Source organism: Gopherus evgoodei, unplaced genomic scaffold, assembly GCF_007399415.2.
Source record: "Gopherus evgoodei ecotype Sinaloan lineage unplaced genomic scaffold, rGopEvg1_v1.p scaffold_78_arrow_ctg1, whole genome shotgun sequence".
Classification (NCBI taxonomy): domain Eukaryota; kingdom Metazoa; phylum Chordata; order Testudines; family Testudinidae; genus Gopherus; species Gopherus evgoodei.
Genome location: NW_022060099.1, coordinates 48,083 through 69,319, shown reverse-complemented (window position 1 = coordinate 69,319; position 21,237 = coordinate 48,083). Strand labels below are relative to the sequence as shown.

General features: G+C 63.2%; 1 protein-coding gene across 1 annotated transcript in view; it reads left to right on the top strand.

Moving 5' to 3' along the window:
• PRRC2A (proline rich coiled-coil 2A) overlaps positions 1 to 21,237 on the top strand; it is a 44,109-nt gene that overhangs the window by 1,550 nt on the left and 21,322 nt on the right. Inside the window, 12 exon segments of the mRNA XM_030547969.1 lie at positions 7,144 to 7,316; positions 7,913 to 8,090; positions 8,231 to 8,330; positions 8,880 to 8,952; positions 9,645 to 9,788; positions 10,296 to 10,447; positions 10,696 to 10,775; positions 11,000 to 11,139; positions 11,287 to 11,377; positions 17,086 to 17,272; positions 18,510 to 18,879; positions 20,480 to 20,691. Coding sequence (XP_030403829.1) covers positions 7,205 to 7,316; positions 7,913 to 8,090; positions 8,231 to 8,330; positions 8,880 to 8,952; positions 9,645 to 9,788; positions 10,296 to 10,447; positions 10,696 to 10,775; positions 11,000 to 11,139; positions 11,287 to 11,377; positions 17,086 to 17,272; positions 18,510 to 18,879; positions 20,480 to 20,691 — 1,839 coding nt within the window. The 5' untranslated portion in view covers positions 7,144 to 7,204.

Sequence of the window (21,237 nt, the reverse complement as noted above, 5' to 3'; positions counted from 1 at the left end):
TGGTTGTACTAGACAACTTTCCTCATTCTGGGGTGTTGGTTTAGGACACAGCAGAGGGGTGAATCTAAATGAACCCCCTGCTTTCTCAGCAGCACCCTCATATTTTTAAATCACTGGGGGGAAAAAAATCCAGTCCCACATTTTCAGACTGCTGGAAATTGGGGTGTTGCTGAAATCTGGGCAGGGGAAGGTGATTGTGAAGCGGGGGGAGTTTTTCCTAATATTCAATGGAAGGAGAAAATATGGGGTGCTTATCGTAGAATAGGGGGTGAATAAGCCAGTAGTTTGATACCACCCCCCAAAAAAAAACCATTGGCAATTTAAAGGCTATCATGGTGGTGTGGAGATTTGGGGGTGTATTTCATTGGTGGTGTGTAGCTTTACCCCAGCAAACCCATCAGTTCCTCCTTTAAAATGATATTGGGGTGATTCACATTTGGGTGTGGTGACGGGATGAACGATGGTCTATGTATCGCACCGCCCCCCCCCCCCGAAATAAGCCCCAATAACCTCCCAAAAAATCCATCTGGCTGTTTATTTGCGATGGTGGGGTTCTGCCGTTTTGGGGTGGTCAATTTGAACTCTACCCTATGTTTCAGCATCACCCTACACCTACCAGTCGAAGGCAGCAATCACAGATTCATAATCAGTCTGATTAGGGTGGGAATCAGCGGGTTTGTGTTGGTTTTGGAGGCTGAATTCTTATTTTATTTCTTTCTTACCCCGTAATTATCCTTTTCTCATAAAAAATGTTTAGGGCTAATATCATTGAATTTGGGCAGGTATATACGAGGTGGAATCGAAATACTATCCCACCCCTTTATAATGCCAGCTCAGGCTTCACCAGCTGCATTATTTATATCCAGTCATTATCTGATCTTTTTTTAATTATGTTGAAAGTGCAGTTTGGGGTGTGGAGGGGATTCGGTCTTGATTTTTTATTTTAAACTAGGAAAGAAGTAAAATAAGAGAGATCTGTGTGAATTATTAATAAATATCCATTTAGCTGCAGAAAACCATTACATTTTGGGGATGTGACAAGCGAATATAATAAAGACTACATACCGTGCTGTGTATAGTGTAGGATTACTAATACAGATTGAGTTGAAATTACTGACTATTATGTGGCGATTTAAAAGATGGGGGAGCGAAGGGGGGAAAGAGGGGTTGGTATCCCTTGCTTTTATTTTCGTTAAAATGTGGGTGTGCACTGTACAAATTATCACCATTTTTTGTGTTGTCTTTCACATGAAAATCTGGAGGGCTGGGACAGAACCGAAGAATCAAGGTTGATTTAGCAGCATTCTTAGGGTTACAAGACAATTAGGAATGGGGGGGAAAGGAAGCAGCTAAAATTATGGGTGGGGTCTTCTGATTTGTGTGGTCTGGGCAATGTCGACATTGGTGAGGTGTCTTTAACATCTAATGATGAATTTAATAGTCAGTCCGTATCTGTGTGTATCATGGTGACACTCAGATTAAGGCTGGGGGTCTCTTATGCCCTGGAATTTATGATGCAAAAACATTCATGAATTCAATCATCGTAAAGGTTGTAAGAGACCTCCCCAGGAGTACACGGGTGGCACCCTACCAAAGACAATGCTAAATGAATAAACCATTCTAAATGAACGGACATTATAATGAAGCAACATCCCGCTAAATCTGTATTTGTGTATTGAGATCAGGGACCACCCTGGTTATGCCAAATCCGAATGATTTATTAATTCCATCTGCAGCGATGTTCAGGATAAGCGGCTCTCTGTACACCTATTGTTACCCAATGACACCAGTACGTTTTGCTGAGTTGTGACTAGATCCCCTTTTTGTGGGGTTGATGCTACAGTTATACCATGGGGAATCTTTATTTTCGTCTCCCTTCAGTGCTCATGATGGAGCATCTGAAATGTAGCCAAATTTCTGTTTTGTGGTAGGGAAGTAAATGTATACCATCGCCGCAAAGAGACCAGAGGAAGAATTCTGATTTACTTGTAAGTAAGGCCAGGAGAGATCGTTAAACCTTCCCTTTAATAACTGGATAAACAATCCACGAATATTAACACGCATCATCTCTCTTAGAGAGGTCCCCAAATTACACTTATTCTAAAGCTCCATACGCTGTTCGAGAGGCAGCCGATGTTACATGTGACTGGAATGGGCCCTTTAAAGAGAAAATCCATAATTTGAATGAGCAAAATGGGTGCAAAGAACCGGACACCCGAATAGCAAGGGTTTGCCTGGTCCCAAATCAAGATTAAAATACAACATCGATTGTCACTTTCCCAGTGAGTTCTAGTGGATGCTGCCCTGCTCCTGGATACTTCAGATGTAGAGGGATTGGTGCTTAAAGAAATCCAACCTCTCTGCTTCCTCCAACCGCTTCCTTCCATCTGCCAATCAAATGCCTGTAAAATAAGGGTTCCCCTCCAATCCCCTAAAAAAGGTGTTTTGACCCTTGATCTCGAAGTGACTTGCAGCCATTTGTGGGAGATAATTGTCATGGCGTTACAATCTTAACACAGGATTTCAAAGATGGGCACTTGCATGATACGTGTTAATCCCGTGCTGTATCATTCACCCTTTAATTATATATAAATCATGTTAATGTTTTGTGTTTTTCTGGATCTAGTGGACACAGCTGTGAATTGGACCACTTATTAATATTGTCTTGGTTACTCCTCACTTTATGATGTGATCGTCCTGTTTATCTAACAATATTTGTATTTCACTGTGGTGTTACGTACCAAGTATGCTTAATCCTGCCTGGATGGGCTAGATTCTCTCTTCCAGGTCTACGTTTCTGTCGTTCTGGGGTGGTTGTATCCCCAGCTCGTTGGTTAACAATGTATATTGTGCGTCTATGGGCTTGTCTACATCAGAAAGTTGCAGCGCTGGTGAGGGAGTTACAGCGCTGCAACTTTGAAGGTGTACACATCTGCAGGGCACCACCAGCGCTGCAACTCCCTGTTTGCAGCGCTGGCCGTACTCCCGTTTTGTCTCGGGTGTAGAGGATCCAGCGCTGGTAATCCAATGTAAACACTTATCAGCGCTTTTCTTGACCTCCGTGGAAGGAGGAAGCCTCTGGTAATCAAGCTGGTCTCCTTCCCCAGCTTGCTCTCGCGTTCCCGGAACCCTGAGCAAGCAGGTCTCCTTCCCTGCGGTTTGCAGGGGGGTTCGGGAACGCGAGAGCAAACCGGGAAAGGAGACCAGCTTCGCCGCGGTTTGCTCTCGCGTTCCCCAAGCAAGCAGGTCTCCTTCCCTGCGGTTTGCAGGGGGGTTCGGGAACGCGAGAGCAAACCGGGAAAGGAGACCAGCTTCGCCGCGGTTTGCTCTCGCGTTCCCCGAGCAAGCAGGTCTCCTTCCCTGCGGTTTGCAGGGGGGTTCGGGAACGCGAGAGCAAACCGCGGCGAAGCTGGTCTCCTTTCCCGGTTTGCTGGGTGGCTCCGGGAACGCGAGAGCAAACCGCGGCGAAGCTGGTCTCCTTTCCCGGTTTGCTCTCACGTTCCCCGAACCCCGAGCAAGCAGGTCTCCTTCCCTGCGGTTTGCAGGGTGGTTCGGGGAACGCGAGAGCAAACCGCGGCGAAGCTGGTCTCCTTCCCCGGTTTGCTCTCTCGTTCCCGGAACCCCGAGCAAGCAGGTCTCCTTCCCTGCGGTTTGCTGGGTGGCTCCGGGAACGCGAGAGCAAACCGCGGCGAAGCTGGTCGCCTTTCCCGGTTTGCTCTCGCGTTCCCCGAACCCCCCTTGAAGCCGCCCAACAGCGCTGCAGTGTGGCCACATCTAACACCACTTGCAGCGCTGGTTGCTGTAAGTGTGGCCACTCTGCAGCGCTGGCCCTATACAGCTGTACTAATACAGCTGTAACAACCAGCGCTGCAAAATTGTAGATGTAGACATGGCCTATGTTGCTAACATTCTGTTTAACGATATTTAACAGGATATTTATTCTGGGTGCATTTTAACCTTTTTTCCTAAGAATAACCCCTATTCCCTTTCTTTTTTAGCAATATTTCTTAACAATATCATGTATTTCTTAGCCATATTTGGTGTGACGTTGTTAACACAAGGTACTGCCAGCCGAGAAGAGGCATGCATGGTATCGTTAACAGTGTTTTCGTTAAGTGTTTACTCCGTGACTGGATTGTTTCCCCTTTAAATCTTAACAATCTTTGTGGCTCTAGATGTCTTGCTATTGTAGAGAGGTGTGAACAATCCACATACGCAATAAGAAATCATTTTGAATTAAAGTGTTTGCAAATACAGGTACTGCTCTTGAGACAAGAAAAGCTGTTGTTAAGGTTTGGGTCCCATCCCGCGATTGTCTAGGGATTGGTCCTGCTTTGAGCAGGGGGTGGGACTAGATCCCTCCTGAGGTCCCTTCCAACCTTGATTTTCTAGGATTCTATGATAACGACCCTTAGCTTTTACCTAGCGCTTTCAATGGGTAGCTCTCAAAGTGATTTACTAAGAACGGTCAGTATCCTTCTCCTGACTTTACAGATGGGGAAACTGAATCATGGGGCAAGTGACTTCCCCTGAGGTCACTCAAGAGGCCGGGATGGAGCTAGTTCAAGGCAGGTGTCCTGAGTCCCCGTCCAGCACGTTATGTGCTAGGCTACACAGCTGCCTTTCTGGAAAGAAAATGCAGGATGGTGTTTACGAGTGCAGAGCACCGTACATAACCCACCGGAGAAATTCACTAACGCTGGTAGCCATTAGTAACACAGAGGCTCATACCAGTGTCTTTGCGCTGTGTGGGCTATTTACACTTGGCTGCACTGGTTCACAATCCTTGTATTTATTAAGATTCTGGATTTTTTCCCCCTCCTGTTCTTGACCAGATTTTTTCCTTGATTCCTTCCATCCCTCCTCGTTTACTAGCAGTTGAAGATTCTGGGTAGATTGTAAGAGGGTTGCCTGGTTTTCGTGTGGATTTGTTTGTGCCCTTCCGTTGTTAATAGTAATTTTGTTAGCGATAATTCTAGGTGCTTTGGATACACCTCTGTGTTGGCAGGATGTTTTTTGCTAGCGATATAATTTGTTACTTACTCTGTGCAGATTGGACAATTGTTCTTTGTAGGGATTTATTTACCCCCTCCTTATTCCTAGGCTGTTTTACAGATGGGTCTCAAGGTGGATTGTGTTTCTGCTTTTACTTTCTGTCACACGTTCCTGTCCTCCTCCTTGCTTCCCCACCTTCTGCAAATCCAACCAGGAATTAATTCAGGGCGGAGAGTGGCCTGTTGTACAGCGGGCAGACTAGAGGATGAGAGTTAGCTTTTCTGGCCTTGATCTGTGAAAATGAGCTCAGCCATCCATCAATATCAGGAGGACCTCCTTGGGGTGTGGCTGTAAAATTATCATCTGTGGGTTTGGGGCATTGGAGTCATGGGTTTTAAGGAACCATTAGATCATCTGGTCTGAGATTTCCTGGCACCCAAGCTAGGGGATCTCACCTGTTCCCCTGGCAGGTTGGAAATCACAAACGGCAAGGTGTGTAATTCTGTCGGCCGTTCCATTATTCTTTCCCTGAAAATAGGCACCCCGTGGCCGGTGATTTCCAAATCCGCTTTCTCTGCACCATGGATTCTGTCCTCACCAAACCTCCCCCTAAATCAGTCTGCACTGGGGGAGGAGGGGAGAACATCCCTGGTTCTTTTCCCACCGGCCCCCTTTCCCAGGCCCTCCCAAGGGAGCGCTTGCAGCCTGGCTGGGCTCTGGAGATTTCCTCCCAGCTACAGCTTTCTGCCCGGCTCTGTCTTCCAGCTCCCGGCTGGGGGTGTTGGCTCAGCCAGGAAGTATGGGGAAGTCGGGTGCGGTGATTTCAGAGAGTGAGCGCACAGATTTAGCTTTCAGTTGGACAGTGCTGCAGACCCCTCGGTGAGAGAGCGGTCCTGCTTTACAGCAGGGGGGCTGGGAGCCAGGACTCCTGGGTTCTCTCCCTGGCTCTGGGAGAGGATTGGGGGTTGGTGGGTCAGAGCAGGGGGGCTGGGTGCCAGGACTCCTGGGTTCTCTCCCCGGCGCTGGGAGGGGAGTGGGGGCTGGTGGCTTAGAGCTGGGGGACTGGGAGCCAGGACTCCTGGGTTCTCTCCCCGGCTCTGGGAGGGGAGTGGGGGCTGGTGGCTTAGAGCTGGGGGACTGGGAGCCAGGACTCCTGGGTTCTCTCCCCGGCTCTGGGAGGGGAGTGGGGGCTGGTGGGTCAGAGCAGTGGGAGCTGGGAGCCAGGACTCCTGGGTTCTCTCCCCGGCTCTGGGAGGGGAGTGTGGGCTGGTGGCTTAGAGCTGGGGGGCTGAGGTTTCATATGGCTGACTCCAGGCTGGATTTTCCCATTGCCAGGCACCTGGGTTGAGCTGCCGCTCCCGAAATCCAAGGCAGCCCCATCCTGTTTCCTCACACGACCCTAGACCCTAGTGCTGAGCTGCACCACAGCTGTCAGGAAGACCCTGCGATCCCAGGCTCTCAGCTGTGGTGAGCTCAGGCTCAGAGGGTGAGTCAAGGACGTCCTGCCTTTAAAGGGACAGGCGCAGGCACTGAGGATGGAGTGGAACTAACCCCAGGGGTTAGAAACGCTTCCCTTCCCTGCCCCGGGTCTGACCCGGAAGGGAAACACCAGCTGCCTCAGGGCCACATTATGCAAATGGCCCCATCAGTTTCATCTTCTCTGGCTTGTTTGGGACTCCAGAAATCCCCCTCATTCCTGGTTCCTGTTGTGCGGCCTTGAGGAGTACGGGCCACGTTCGGAGCCAGATCTCCTTCACCCCCGTGTTGTTTATGTTGCAAGGGGAAAGTTTGAAATCCAAAGCAAACCAGCCCCTGTCACTGATGAAATTCCAGCAAAGCCTTTCCCAGAGATGCTGGATTGGCTGATGTATTCTTACAACAAACCCTCACGTTCCTGGATTTAAAATAAAAACTGTGCAGGACTCAGCCGCTCTCGTAAAAACCCAGGGGTCACTTAGTCGTCCGCTCTCTCCGTCGTTTTCTTTTTTTAAAATGGAATCTCGTAGGAAGTGGGTGAGGTGGTTTGTGTGGGACCTAACATAAACACAGAGCTTCAAACCAATTCCCTGTGAAACACTCGGGTTAGAGGGGCTGGGGCTGGGGCTGGGAGCCAGGACTCCTGGGTTCTCACCTCTGCCCTTCCTGCAGACAGAGGCACGTTTCGCGAGGAGCCAGGAGGAACCAACGTACTCAATGACCTTCCAGCGCGATGTCAGATCGTTTGGGGCAAACAGCAAAGGGGAAGGATGGAAAAAAGTATTCGTCGCTCAACCTGTTTGATACGTACAAGGGCAAGTCCTTAGAGATTCAGAAACCCACAGGTACAGGCACGAGGGGGCACCGCGGCTCGGGGAGGCGGGCGCTGGGGTCCGGGAGGGGGGGCGCCGCGGTTCGGGGAGGCGGGCGCTGGGGTCCGGGAGGGGGGGCGCCGCGGGGAGGCGGGAGCCGGGGTCCTAGGGGGGGGCGGGGGGAGGCAGGCGCTGGGGTCCGGGAGGGGGGGGGCGCCACGGTTCGGGGAGGCGGGCGCTGGGGTCCGGGGGGGGCGCCGCGGTTCGGGGAGGCGGGCGCTGGGGTCCGGGAGGGGGGGCGCCGCGGTTCGGGGAGGCGGGCGCTGGGGTCCGGGGGGGGGGCGCCGCGGCGGGGGGAGGTGGGCGCCGGGGTCCGGGAGGGAGGGCGCCGCGGGGAGGCGGGAGCCGGGGTCCTAGAGGAGGGGCGGGGGGAGGCAGGCGCTGGGGTCCGGGAGGGGGGGCGCCGTGGTTCGGGGAGGCGGGCGCTGGGGTCCAGGGGGGGCGCGGCGGCGGGGGGAGGCGGGCGCCGGGGTCCGGGAGGGAGGCGCTGCTGCGCAGAGAGGTGGGCTGGGGCTCAGAACAGGCCCTAAGCCCCCCCTTTCCCCCCTCCCTCCTTTCCCCCCCCCCAGTAGCCCCTCGCCATGGCTTGCAAAGTCTCGGGAAAGTTGCCATTGCCCGGCGTATGCCACCCCCTGCGAACCTGCCAAGCTTAAAAGCGGAGAACAAAGGCAATGACCCCAATGTCTCACTAGTACCGAAAGACGGGACAGGATGGGCAAGCAAGCAGGAACAGTCAGACCCAAAGAGGTGAGGAGCCGTCCCCCCTCGGAGTGGGGTGGGCCTGGCCCGGGGGACAGGGCCTTTCCCCTCTAGGGGGCGCTGGCTCCCATCAGGCCCCAGGTCTGAAGTCTCTCTCTCTCTCTGCCTCGCTCATTCCCCCGTCTCAGTACCGATGCCTCGACAGCTCAGCCGCCGGAATCGCCGTCGCCGCCGGCTTCGCAGACATCTGCCTCAAACCCACCGAAACGACCCCCAACAGCACCCGAGGTGAAGACGCTTGGACGGGGAGGGGTGTGTCCCTTGACAGAGATCAGGATCCTGGGGATGCCTTTAGGGGAACTCCGAGAACATTGTCCAGGATGGAGAACAAGGAGAGTCCTGGCTCCCAGCACCCCCCTGCTCTAACCACTAGACCGCACTCCCCTCCCAAAGCCAGGGAGAGAACTCAGGAGTCCTGGCTCCCGGCCCCCCTGCTCTAACCACTAGACCGCACTCCCCTCCCAGAGCCAGGGAGAGAACTCAGGATTTCTCTCTCTTGCAACCAGCCTGCGTCCATGTCACTGACACACAGACCCTGCTGGCATTTCCTAGGGCCACAGGGCCGCCGCTGGTGGAGGTTGGTGCTGCCGCCTGTAACCTCTGTCTGCCGAAGGAGCTTCCCAGCCTTGGCGGCAGGATCTGAGAGTGAATCAGCCAGTGGGAGCTGTTCAATGGGCAGCTGGGAATGTGGGGCTGGGGGGTGGATTTTGAGAGGCTGGTGAGAGGGCTGCAGTCCCCAGAGTCAACCTAACCCCTCCTCCTCCTTTGTTCTGTCAGAATCCCCCTACAGTAGCAAGCGGGGTAAAGTCTTGGGCACAGGCCAGCGTTACCCATGGAGCGCAAGGAGATGGTGAGTCCGTTTACTGATCCCCCAGAGTGGAGCTCAGGGGCACTAAGCTGCAGGGAGCTGGGGCTTCTTAGGGGGAATGCTCTAATGTTAACCTGTGGAACTCTCTGCCACTTGAAGTCATGGAGTCAAAGAGCCTAGCAGGCTCAGACACTTCAGTGGCTGATGGGAGCTCTCAGGCTCAGTTAGAGGGGATGAGACGTGAGGGCTCGAACCCCAACCACCAACTGTCCAGGTCCTGAGCCAGTGATCAGGAAGGACATGCCCACCCCCATTGGGCACCACCCACGGGCTGGTGTTTGGCACGGTATTCTGGAGCAGCTGGCCCTGACCGCTCAGAGACAGGCTAGGAGGGCCCCAGGCTCATTCTGCCAGACATTTCCCTGGCTTGGTCCTCCAGGATCATAGAGGTGGAAATTCCTCTGGTCCTTGGTCCTCCAGGGTCATAGAAATGCACACATTGGCCCTCAAGGGTTGGCGAGTTGGCACGTCACAGCCTCTTGCTTCTAGCTGCAGAGAGGCGGAGGATGATGGGTTCACCGGCTCACAGAAGCAGCGTTCTCACCCCTTTGGTCCTGAAGAGTCATAGAGCTGGACGATAATTGGTCCTCCGGGGTCATAGAGGGGACAGTTCTTCCTGTTCCATGGTCCTCCAGGGTCATAGAGGTGGGCTAGACAGCTCCCTCTCTCCGCAGGTGGAAAGGGATCAAACCTACTGTCGCGATTCTCTCGCGAGGAATTTCCGACCCTGCAGGCGGCTGGAGACCAGGACAAAGCTGGCAAAGAAAAGGACACTGCCGATGCGTCGTATGGGCCCGGACCAAACCTCCGCCCCCAGAGTGAGCCCCGCCCAGGCAGGGGGGCCCCGGGACGTTCTGTGTCATCAAAGACCCCAAAGTGCTGGGCCCCCTAAGTCAACCTTAAACCCAGCTATGTCAGCCAAATCTTGGCAGGCCTCTGCCTGCCCCAGGGTGTGTCCCCCCGCCCCGCACCCAGGGCGACCAGACTGGGCAGACCCCTTCTCTGCGGGCCACGGTCTTGTTCTGTTCAGCTGCTTCCCTGTTTCTGTGCCCCACCCCAGAGGGGCTGCATCTCTGTGCTGGACCGGGGTTCCCCGGAGAACCAGCCCCCGCACCCCATCCCGGAGGGGCTGCATCTCTGTGCTGGACCGGGGATCCCTGGAGAACCAGCCCCCGCGCCCCACCGCAGAGGGGCTGCATCTCTGTGCTGGGCCAGGGGTCCCCGGAGAACCAGTCCCCGCGCCCCACCCTGGAGGGGCTGGATGTCCCTGGATAGCTGACCCCACAGCTGCGCGTTGCCTTACCGCTTCCCCCTTTCCTTTACAGATGCGACGAGCTGGCGGGATGGAGGCGGGCGGGGCACTGACGGGGAGGTGCCCGAGCAGCACCCCGGAGCCCCCGACGGGCGGGCCGGGGTGGGCATGCAGCCCTCCGCCCCGCCCCACTTCCCTCCCTACCGGGGCATGATGCCACCGTTCGTGAGTGTCCCAGGGGCCAGGGTGGGGTTTGCTCTATGGGGAGGGGAGGGGCAGAGGGCGAGGGGAGAGCGGAGGGGGTGATTTGCTCCGTGGGGAGGGAAGAGGTGCGGGGCAGACACCTCCGCAGGGAGTGATCCGTCTCCGTGACTGAAGGTGGCTTAGCAGATCAAGGGTTATGCGGGATGGGCGGGGGCTGAACTCGTCCCCCTCAGCTTTGGGGGGCCCCCTAACAGCCCGTCTCTCCACAGATGTACCCCCCATACCTCCCGTTCCCTCCTCCGTATGGGCCGCAGGGAGCTTACCGCTACCCCACCCCGGACGCACAGAGGTGAGTTTGGGGGGGGTGGGGGCTGTCAGGACGCCTGGGTTCTCTTTCCAGTTCGGGGGGTGAGTGGGGTCTAGTGGTTGCAGCCAGTTGCCAGGACTCCTGGGTTCTCGGCATGGCTCGGGAGGACGCAGTGGGGGCTGGTGGGTTAGAGCAGGGCAGAGGGGCTGGGAGCCCGGACTCCTGGGTTCTGTCCCAAGCCCCTCCATGGTTCTCCCTCCCCCCAGGTTCCCGCGGCTGGCTGGGCCCCGCCCCTCGCAGCCCCCCCAGCGGGCGGCAGAGCCGGTGAGCCGCCCGCCCGTGCTCCGGCAGGACGACCTGAAGGAGTTCGACGAGCTCGACCAGGAGAACGATGAAGGCTGGGCAGGTAGCGCTCCCCACTGGGGATCCGGGAGTGGGGAGGGGGGAGCTCCCTTCCACCTTGGGGCCCCCCAGCCTCGACAGGCAGCCCTGGGGGCTCTCCCGCCTCCAGCTGTGGGGCAGGCTCTGACGCCGGCTCTCTCTGTCCGGCCAGGCGCCCACGAGGAGGTGGATTACACCGAGAAGCTGAAATTCAGCGATGAAGAGGACGGCAAAGAGTCTGACGAGGAAGGGGCCGAGAAACAGTAAGAGGGACCTCAGGACGCCGGCCCATCCTTCGCCCCATCCGGGGCCCTGCCCCACATCCCTGCCCCTCCAACTCCGTCCCCTGTATCAGACCCACCAGCTTGCCCAGCCCCACAACCCCGGATGAACCCCCTGGCCCATCCAGTCCCCCAGCTCAGAGCCGCTGACCCGTTCCCCTCCCCTGGCCCATCCAGTCCCCCCACCCAGCTCAGAGCCGCCGACCCGTTCCCCTCCCCTGACCCATCCAGTCCCCCAGCTCAGAGCCGCCGACCCGTTCCCCTCCCCTGGCCCATCCAGTCCCCCCCCCCAGCTCAGAGCCGCTGACCCGTTCCCCTCCCCTGGCCCATCCAGTCCCCCCCCCTCCCAGCTCAGACCCGCCGACCCGTTCCCCTCCCCTGGCCCATCCAGCCCCCCCCCAGCTCAGAGCCGCTGACCCGTTCCCCTCCCCTGGACCATCCAGTCCCCCCCCAGCTCAGACCCGCTGACCCGTTCCCCTCCCCTGGCCCATCCAGTCCCCCTCCCAGCTCAGACCCGCTGACCCGTTCCCCTCCCTTGGCCCATCCAGTCCCCCCCCCAGCTCAGGTCCGCTGACCCGTTCCCCTCCCCTGGCCCATCCAGTCCCCCCCCAGCTCAGGTCCGCTGACCCGTTCCCCTCCCCTGGCCCATCCAGTCCCCCCCCCCCCAGCTCAGGTCCGCTGACCCGTTCCCCTCCCCTGGCCCATCCAGTCCCCCCCCCCCAGCTCAGAGCCGCTGACCCGTTCCCCTCCCCTGGCCCATCCAGTCCCCCCCCAGCTCAGAGCCGCTGACCCGTTCCCCTCCCCTGGCCCATCCAGTCCCCCCCCAGCTCAGATCCGCTGACCCGTTCCCCTCCCCTGGCCCATCCAGTCCCCACCCCCCCCCCCAGCTCAGAGCCGCTGACCCGTTCCCCTCCCCTGGCCCATCCAGTCCCCCCCCAGCTCAGACCCACTGACCCGTTCCCCTCCCCTGGCCCATCCAGTCCCCCTCCCAGCTCAGACCCGCTGACCCGTTCCCCTCCCCTGACCCATCCAGTCCCCCAGCTCAGAGCCGCCGACCCGTTCCCCTCCCCTGGCCCATCCAGTCCCCCCCCAGCTCAGAGCCGCCGACCCGTTCCCCTCCCCTGGACCATCCAGTCCCCCCCCTCCAGCTCAGAGCTGCTGACCCGTTCCCCTCCCCTGGCCCATCCAGTCCCCCAGCTCAGAGCCGCTGACCCGTTCCCCTCCCCTGGCCCATCCAGTCCCCCCCCAGCTCAGAGCCGCTGACCCGTTCCCCTCCCCTGACCCATCCAGTCCCCCCCCCCCCCAGCTCAGACCCGCTGACCCGTTCCCCTCCCCTGGCCCATCCAGTCCCCCCCCCCCAGCTCAGACCCGCTGACCCGTTCCCCTCCCCTGGCCCATCCAGTCCCCCCCCCAGCTCAGAGCCGCTGACCCGTTCCCCTCCCCTGGCCCATCCAGTCCCCCCCAGCTCAGAGCCGCTGACCCGGTCCCCTCCCCTGGCCCATCCAGTCCCCCCCAGCTCAGACCCGCTGACCCGTTCCCCTCCCCTGGCCCATCCAGTCCCCCCCCAGCTCAGAGCCGCCGACCCGTTCCCCTCCCCTGGCCCATCCAGTCCCCCCCCAGCTCAGAGCCGCCGACCCGTTCCCCTCCCCTGGCCCATCCAGTCCCCCCCCAGCTCAGAGCCGCTGACCCGTTCCCCTCCCCTGGACCATCCAGTCCCCCCCCCCCAGCTCAGAGCTGCTGACCCGTTCCCCTCCCCTGGCCCATCCAGTCCCCCAGCTCAGAGCCGCTGACCCGTTCCCCTCCCCTGGCCCATCCAGTCCCCCCCCAGCTCAGAGCCGCTGACCCGTTCCCCTCCCCTGACCCATCCAGTCCCCCCCCCCCCAGCTCAGAGCCGCTGACCCGTTCCCCTCCCCTGGCCCATCCAGTCCCCCCCCAGCTCAGACCCGCTGACCCGTTCCCCTCCCCTGGCCCATCCAGTCCCCCCCCCCAGCTCAGAGCCGCTGACCCGTTCCCCTCCCCTGGCCCATCCAGTCCCCCCCCAGCTCAGAGCCGCTGACCCGTTCCCCTCCCCTGGCCCATCCAGTCCCCCCCCAGCTCAGATCCGCTGACCCGTTCCCCTCCCCTGGCCCATCCAGTCCCCACCCCCCCCCCCAGCTCAGAGCCGCTGACCCGTTCCCCTCCCCTGGCCCATCCAGTCCCCCCCCAGCTCAGACCCACTGACCCGTTCCCCTCCCCTGGCCCATCCAGTCCCCCTCCCAGCTCAGACCCGCTGACCCGTTCCCCTCCCCTGACCCATCCAGTCCCCCAGCTCAGAGCCGCCGACCCGTTCCCCTCCCATGGCCCATCCAGTCCCCCCCCAGCTCAGAGCCGCCGACCCGTTCCCCTCCCCTGGACCATCCAGTCCCCCCCCTCCAGCTCAGAGCTGCTGACCCGTTCCCCTCCCCTGGCCCATCCAGTCCCCCAGCTCAGAGCCGCTGACCCGTTCCCCTCCCCTGGCCCATCCAGTCCCCCCCCAGCTCAGAGCCGCTGACCCGTTCCCCTCCCCTGACCCATCCAGTCCCCCCCCCCCCCAGCTCAGACCCGCTGACCCGTTCCCCTCCCCTGGCCCATCCAGTCCCCCCCCCCCAGCTCAGACCCGCTGACCCGTTCCCCTCCCCTGGCCCATCCAGTCCCCCCCCCAGCTCAGAGCCGCTGACCCGTTCCCCTCCCCTGGCCCATCCAGTCCCCCCCAGCTCAGACCCGCTGACCCGTTCCCCTCCCCTGGCCCATCCAGTCCCCCCCAGCTCAGACCCGCTGACCCGTTCCCCTCCCCTGGCCCATCCAGTCCCCCCCCAGCTCAGAGCCGCCGACCCGTTCCCCTCCCCTGGCCCATCCAGTCCCCCAGCTCAGAGCCGCTGACCCGTTCCCCTCCCCTGGCCCATCCAGTCCCCCCCCAGCTCAGAGCCGCTGACCCGTTCCCCTCCCCTGACCCATCCAGTCCCCACCCCCCAGCTCAGAGCCGCTGACCCGTTCCCCTCCCCTGGCCCATCCAGTCCCCCCCCAGCTCAGACCCGCTGACCCGTTCCCCTCCCCTGGCCCATCCAGTCCCCCCCCCAGCTCAGAGCCGCCGACCCGTTCCCCTCCCCTGGCCCATCCAGTCCCCCCCCCAGCTCAGAGCCGCCGACCCGTTCCCCTCCCCTGGCCCATCCAGTCCCCCCCCCAGCTCAGAGCCGCTGACCCGTTCCCCTCCCCTGGACCATCCAGTCCCCCCCCAGCTCAGACCCGCTGACCCGTTCCCCTCCCTTGGCCCATCCAGTCCCCCCCCCAGCTCAGGTCCGCTGACCCGTTCCCCTCCCCTGGCCCATCCAGTCCCCCCCCAGCTCAGGTCCGCTGACCCGTTCCCCTCCCCTGGCCCATCCAGTCCCCCCCCCCCAGCTCAGGTCCGCTGACCCGTTCCCCTCCCCTGGCCCATCCAGTCCCCCCCCCCAGCTCAGACCCGCTGACCCGTTCCCCTCCCCTGGCCCATCCAGTCCCCCCCCAGCTCAGAGCCGCTGACCCGTTCCCCTCCCCTGGCCCATCCAGTCCCCCCCCAGCTCAGATCCGCTGACCCGTTCCCCTCCCCTGGCCCATCCAGTCCCCACCCCCCCCCCCCAGCTCAGAGCCGCTGACCCGTTCCCCTCCCCTGGCCCATCCAGTCCCCCCCCAGCTCAGACCCACTGACCCGTTCCCCTCCCCTGGCCCATCCAGTCCCCCTCCCAGCTCAGACCCGCTGACCCGTTCCCCTCCCCTGACCCATCCAGTCCCCCAGCTCAGAGCCGCCGACCCGTTCCCCTCCCCTGGCCCATCCAGTCCCCCCCCAGCTCAGAGCCGCCGACCCGTTCCCCTCCCCTGGACCATCCAGTCCCCCCCCTCCAGCTCAGAGCTGCTGACCCGTTCCCCTCCCCTGGCCCATCCAGTCCCCCAGCTCAGAGCCGCTGACCCGTTCCCCTCCCCTGGCCCATCCAGTCCCCCCCCAGCTCAGAGCCGCTGACCCGTTCCCCTCCCCTGGCCCATCCAGTCCCCCCCCCAGCTCAGAGCCGCTGACCCGTTCCCCTCCCCTGACCCATCCAGTCCCCCCCCCCCCCCCAGCTCAGACCCGCTGACCCGTTCCCCTCCCCTGGCCCATCCAGTCCCCCCCCCCCCAGCTCAGACCCGCTGACCCGTTCCCCTCCCCTGGCCCATCCAGTCCCCCCCCCAGCTCAGAGCCGCTGACCCGTTCCCCTCCCCTGGCCCATCCAGTCCCCCCCAGCTCAGACCCGCTGACCCGTTCCCCTCCCCTGGCCCATCCAGTCCCCCCCAGCTCAGACCCGCTGACCCGTTCCCCTCCCCTGGCCCATCCAGTCCCCCCCCAGCTCAGAGCCGCCGACCCGTTCCCCTCCCCTGGCCCATCCAGTCCCCCCCCAGCTCAGAGCCGCCGACCCGTTCCCCTCCCCTGGACCATCCAGTCCCCCCCCCCAGCTCAGAGCTGCTGACCCGTTCCCCTCCCCTGGCCCATCCAGTCCCCCAGCTCAGAGCCGCTGACCCGTTCCCCTCCCCTGGCCCATCCAGTCCCCCCCCAGCTCAGAGCCGCTGACCCGTTCCCCTCCCCTGACCCATCCAGTCCCCACCCCCCCAGCTCAGAGCCGCTGACCCGTTCCCCTCCCCTGGCCCATCCAGTCCCCCCCCCAGCTCAGACCCGCTGACCCGTTCCCCTCCCCTGGCCCATCCAGTCCCCCCCCCAGCTCAGACCCGCTGACCCGTTCCCCTCCCCTGGCCCATCCAGTCCCCCCCCCAGCTCAGACCCGCTGACCCGTTCCCCTCCCCGGGCCCATCCAGTCCCCCCCCCAGCTCAGAGCCGCTGACCCGTTCCCCTCCCCTGGACCATCCAGTCCTCCCCCAGCTCAGAGCCGCTGACCCGTTCCCCTCCCCTGGACCATCCAGTCCCCCCCCCCAGCTCAGACCCGCTGACCCGTTCCCCTCCCCTGGCCCATCCAGTCCCCCCCCCAGCTCAGAGCCGCTGACCCGTTCCCCTCCCCTGGCCCATCCAGTCCCCCCCCCAGCTCAGAGCCGCTGACCCGTTCCCCTCCCCTGGCCCATCCAGTCCTCCCCCAGCTCAGAGCCGCCGACCCGTTCCCCTCCCCTGGCCCATCCAGTCCCCCCCCAGCTCAGACCCGCTGACCCGTTCCCCTCCCCTGGCCCATCCAGTCCCCCCCCCCACAGCTCAGATCCGCTGACCCGTTCCCCTCCCCTGACCCATCCAGTCCCCCCCCCCACAGCTCAGATCCGCTGACCCGTTCCCCTCCCCTGGACCATCCAGTCCCCCCCCAGCTCAGAGCCGCTGACCCGTTCCCCTCCCCTGACCCATCCAGTCCCCCCCCCCACAGCTCAGATCCGCTGACCCGTTCCCCTCCCCTGACCCATCCAGTCCCCCCCCCCACAGCTCAGATCCGCTGACCCGTTCCCCTCCCCTGGACCATCCAGTCCCCCCCCAGCTCAGAGCCGCCAACCCGTTCCCCTCCCCTGGCCCATCCAGTCCCCCAGCTCAGAGCCGCTGACCCGTTCCCCTCCCCTGACCCATCCAGTCCCCCCCCCAGCTCAGACCCACGGGCTTGCCCCAGCCCCATGCACCCCGATCAGAGCCATGGGCCCAGCTCGCTGTGTTTGGTGCTGATCTCTGACCTCTGCCCCCCCAGCCAGGACAGCGAGGGGCCGGGCCCCGAGGGCAAGAAGACCGGCAGCCCCAAGGAGGAACTGCCCCCTGTCAAGGCGGCCTGGGCCGAGGGGGCCAAGGAAGCGTCTGCTGCCCCCGCACCTCGCCCCCTGCCACCGCCACCCCCACCCCCCAACCGGGGCAACTGGGGGCAGCCCAACGACTTCCCCGTGAGTGTCGGGGGGAGGTTGGGGGCTGGAGGCTTGGCTTTGGGGGGTTCCGGGAAGGGTCTGAGGGCAGTGGGGCGTGAGCCCTGGGGAGGCTGGAGCGTTCATGGGGTGCATAGAGGAAAGGTCTGGGCGGGGGGCAGGGATCTGGGGGGAGTGAGGGAGCTGGAGGCTTGGCTTTGGGGGGTTCCGGGAAGGGTCAGAGGGCAGTGGGGTGCGGGATTTGGGGGGTGCATAGAGGAAAGGTCTGGGCGGGGGACAGGGATCTGGGGGGAGTGAGGGGGCTGGAGGCTTGGCTTTGGGGGGTTCCGGGAAGGGTCAGAGGGCAGTGGGGTGTGAGCCCTGGGGAGGCTGGAGCGTTGATTTGGGGGGTGCATAGAGGAAAGGTCTGGGCGGGGGGCAGGGATCTGGGGGGAGTGAGGGGGCTGGAGGCTTGGCTTTGGGGGGTTCCGGGAAGGATCAGAGGGCAGTGGGGTGCGGGATTTGGGGGGTGCATAGAGGAAAGGTCCGGGCGGGGGGCAGGGATCTGGGGGGAGTGAGGGAGCTGGAGGCTTGGCTTTGGGGGGTTCCGGGAAGGGTCAGAGGGCAGTGGGGTGCGGGATTTGGGGGGTGCATAGAGGAAAGGTCTGGGCGGGGGGCAGGGATCTGGGGGGAGGTTGGGGGCTGGGGGCTTGGCTTTGGGGGGTTCCGGGAAGGGTCAGAGGGCAGTGGGGTGCGGGATTTGGGGGGTGCATAGAGGAAAGGTCTGGGCGGGGGGCAGGGATCTGGGGGGAGTGAGGGGGCTGGAGGCTTGGCTTTGGGGGGTTCCGGGAAGGGTCAGAGGGCAGTGGGGTGTGGGATTTGGGGGGTGCATAGAGGAAAGGTCTGGGGGGAGTGAGGGGGCTGGAGGCTTGGCTTTGGGGGGTTCCGGGAAGGGTCAGAGGGCAGTGGGGTGCGGGATTTGGGGGGTGCATAGAGGAAAGGTCTGGGCGGGGGGCAGGGATCTGGGGGGAGTGAGGGGGCTGGAGGCTTGGCTTTGGGGGGTTCCGGGAAGGGTCAGAGGGCAGTGGGGTGTGGGATTTGGGGGGTGCATAGAGGAAAGGTCTGGGGGGAGTGAGGGGGCTGGAGGCTTGGCTTTGGGGGGTTCCGGGAAGGGTCAGAGGGCAGTGGGGTGCGGGATTTGGGGGGTGCATAGAGGAAAGGTCGGGGGGAGTGAGGGGGCTGGAGGCGGGGCTCAGGCGCCCACCCCCTGCCCCCCCAGGCGCGCCCCCCGGCGCCGGAGGACGAGGACGAGGCCTGGCGCCAGCGGCGGAAGCAGTCCTCCTCGGAGATCTCGGCGGCGGTGGAGCGGGCGCGCCGGCGGCGGGCGGAGGAGGAGCGCCGCATGCAGGAGGAGCGCCGGGCCGCCTGCGCCGAGAAGCTCAAACGCCTGGACGAGAAGTTCGGGGCCCCTGACAAGCGCCTCAAAGCCGAGCCCCCCAAGGAAGCGCCCGCCCCCCCGCCGCCGCCCCCCAGCCCGGCCCCTGCCACCCCGGAGGAGAAGAGAGACCAGGAGGAGCCGGCCCCGGCCCCGGCCAGCAGACCCCGCAGCAGCGGCAGCAGCACCAGCGGCAGCTTCGACGCCGGGCCAGGTAGGAGGCATCTTGGGGACCCCGGGTCACCTGACCTCTGCCCCGGGGGCCCAGGTAACCAGCCCCCTGCCCTGCCCCAGATGGGCTGTGCCCTGGGGGCCCCGGGTAATCTGACCTCTGCCCTGCCCCAGAGGGGCTATGCCCCGGGGGCTGCGGGTAATCTGACCTCTGCCCCGGGGGCCCCGGGTAATCTGACCTCTGCCCTGCCCCAGAGGGGCTGTGCCCCGGGGGCCCCGGGTAACCTGACCTCTGCCCCGGGGGCCCAGGTAACCAGCCCCCTGCCCTGCCCCAGAGGGGCTGTGTCCTGGGGGCCCCGGGTAATCTGACCTCTGCCCCGGGGGCCCAGGTAACCAGCCCCCTGCCCTGCCCCAGAGGGGCTATGCCCCGGGGGCCCCGGGTAACCTGACCTCTGCCCCAGGGGCCCTGGTAACCAGCCCCCTGCCCTGCCCCAGAGGGGCTATGCCCCGGGGGCCCCGGGTAACCTGACCTCTGCCCCAGGGGCCCTGGTAACCAGCCCCCTGCCCTGCCCCAGAGGGGCTATGCCCCGGGGGCCCCGGGTAACCTGACCTCTGCCCCAGGGGCCCTGGTAACCAGCCCCCTGCCCTGCCCCAGAGGGGCTATGCCCTGGGGGCCCCGGGTAACCTGACCTCTGCCCCGGGGACCCTGGTAACCAGCCCCCTGCCCTGCCCCAGAGGGGCTGTGCCCCGGGGGCCCCGGGTAATCTGACCTCTGCCCCGGGGACCCTGGTAACCAGCCCCCTGCCCTGCCCCAGAGGGGCTGTGCCCCGGGGGCCCCGGGTAATTTGACCTCTGCCCCGGGGACCCTGGTAACCAGCCCCCTGCCCTGCCCCAGAGGGGCTATGCCCCGGGGGCCCCGGGTAACCTGACCTCTGCCCCGGGGACCCTGGTAACCAGTCCCCTGCCCTGCCCCAGAGGGGCTATGCCCCCGGGGGCCCCGGGTCACCTGACCTCTGCCCCGGGGGCCCTGGTAACCAGCCCCCTGCCCTGCCCCAGAGGGACCATCTGCCCTGGGGGCCCCAGGTAACCAGTCCCCTGCCCTGCCCCAGAGGGGCTGTGCCCTGGGGGCCCCGGGTAACCTGACCTCTGCCCTGGGGGCCCAGGTAACCAGCCCCCTGCCCCGCCCCAGGGGGGCTGTGCCCTGGGGGCCCCGGGTAACCTGCCCCGCCCCAGAGGGACCGTCTGCCCTGGGGGCTCTGGGTAACCAGCTGTCTGCCCTGGGGGCGCCGGGTAGCCTGACCTCTGTCCTGGGGGCCCAGGTAACCAGCCCCCTTCCCTGCCCCAGAGGGCCTGTGCCATGGGGGCCCCAGGTAACCTGCCCCGCCCCAGAGGGACCGTCTGCCCTGGGGGCCCCAGGTAACCTGACCTCTGCCCTGGGAGCCCACCCCGGGGCCCAGGTAACCTGCCCCCTGCCCTGTGCCAGAGGCACCACGTCTTGGGGGCCCAGGTAACCTGCCCCGCCCCAGAGGGACCGTCTGCCCTGGGGGCCCCGGGTAACCTGCCCCGCCTCAGCGGTGGCTGCCAGGTGAGGCCTCTCTGCTCCCGTGTTGTGCCCAGTGCCTGACCCCCCTGCCCTCCCCCAGCCGAGCCCCCTGTGGTGCCTGCCCCCAAGGAGGTGCCTGAGGTCCTGGAGGAGCCAGTGGTGGTGCCGGCCCCCCCTGCGGCCCCCGCCATGCCCAAGACAGAGCCCAAGGGCGAGACTGTGGTGCCGCCACGCCAGCCGCCCCCAGCCCAGACCCTGGGCTACTCCAAGTACCAGAAGTCTCTGCCGCCCCGGTTCCAGCGGCAGCAGCAGGTAACAGCTGGGGGCTCGCTAGGGGGCGCTGTGCTGGAGGAGGGAGTACGAGGGGGCCTCACTGGGGGAGGGTGCAGCCTGGCATGAGGGGAGACATTGGGGGGCTCGCTGGGGGGGTGCAGCCTGGCATGGGGGAGACATTGGGGGGCTCGCTGGGGGGAGTGCAGCCCGGCATGGGGGGAGACATTGGGGGGTTGCTGTGGGGTGCAGGGTGGCATGGGGGAGACATTGGGGGGCTCGCTGGGGGGAGTGCAGCCCGGCATGGGGGGAGACATTGGGGGGCTCGCTGGGGGGTGCAGCCTGGCATCGGGGTGACATTGGGGGGCTCGCTGGGGGGAGTGCAGCCCGGCATGGGGGGAGACATTGGGGGGCTCGCTGGGGGGGTGCAGCCTGGCATCGGGGTGACATTGGGGGGCTCGCTGGGGGGAGTGCAGCCCGGCATGGGGGGAGACATTGGGGGGCTCGCTGGGGGGGTGCAGCCTGGCATCGGGGTGACATTGGGGGGCTCGCTGGGGGGAGTGCAGCCCGGCATGGGGGGAGACATTG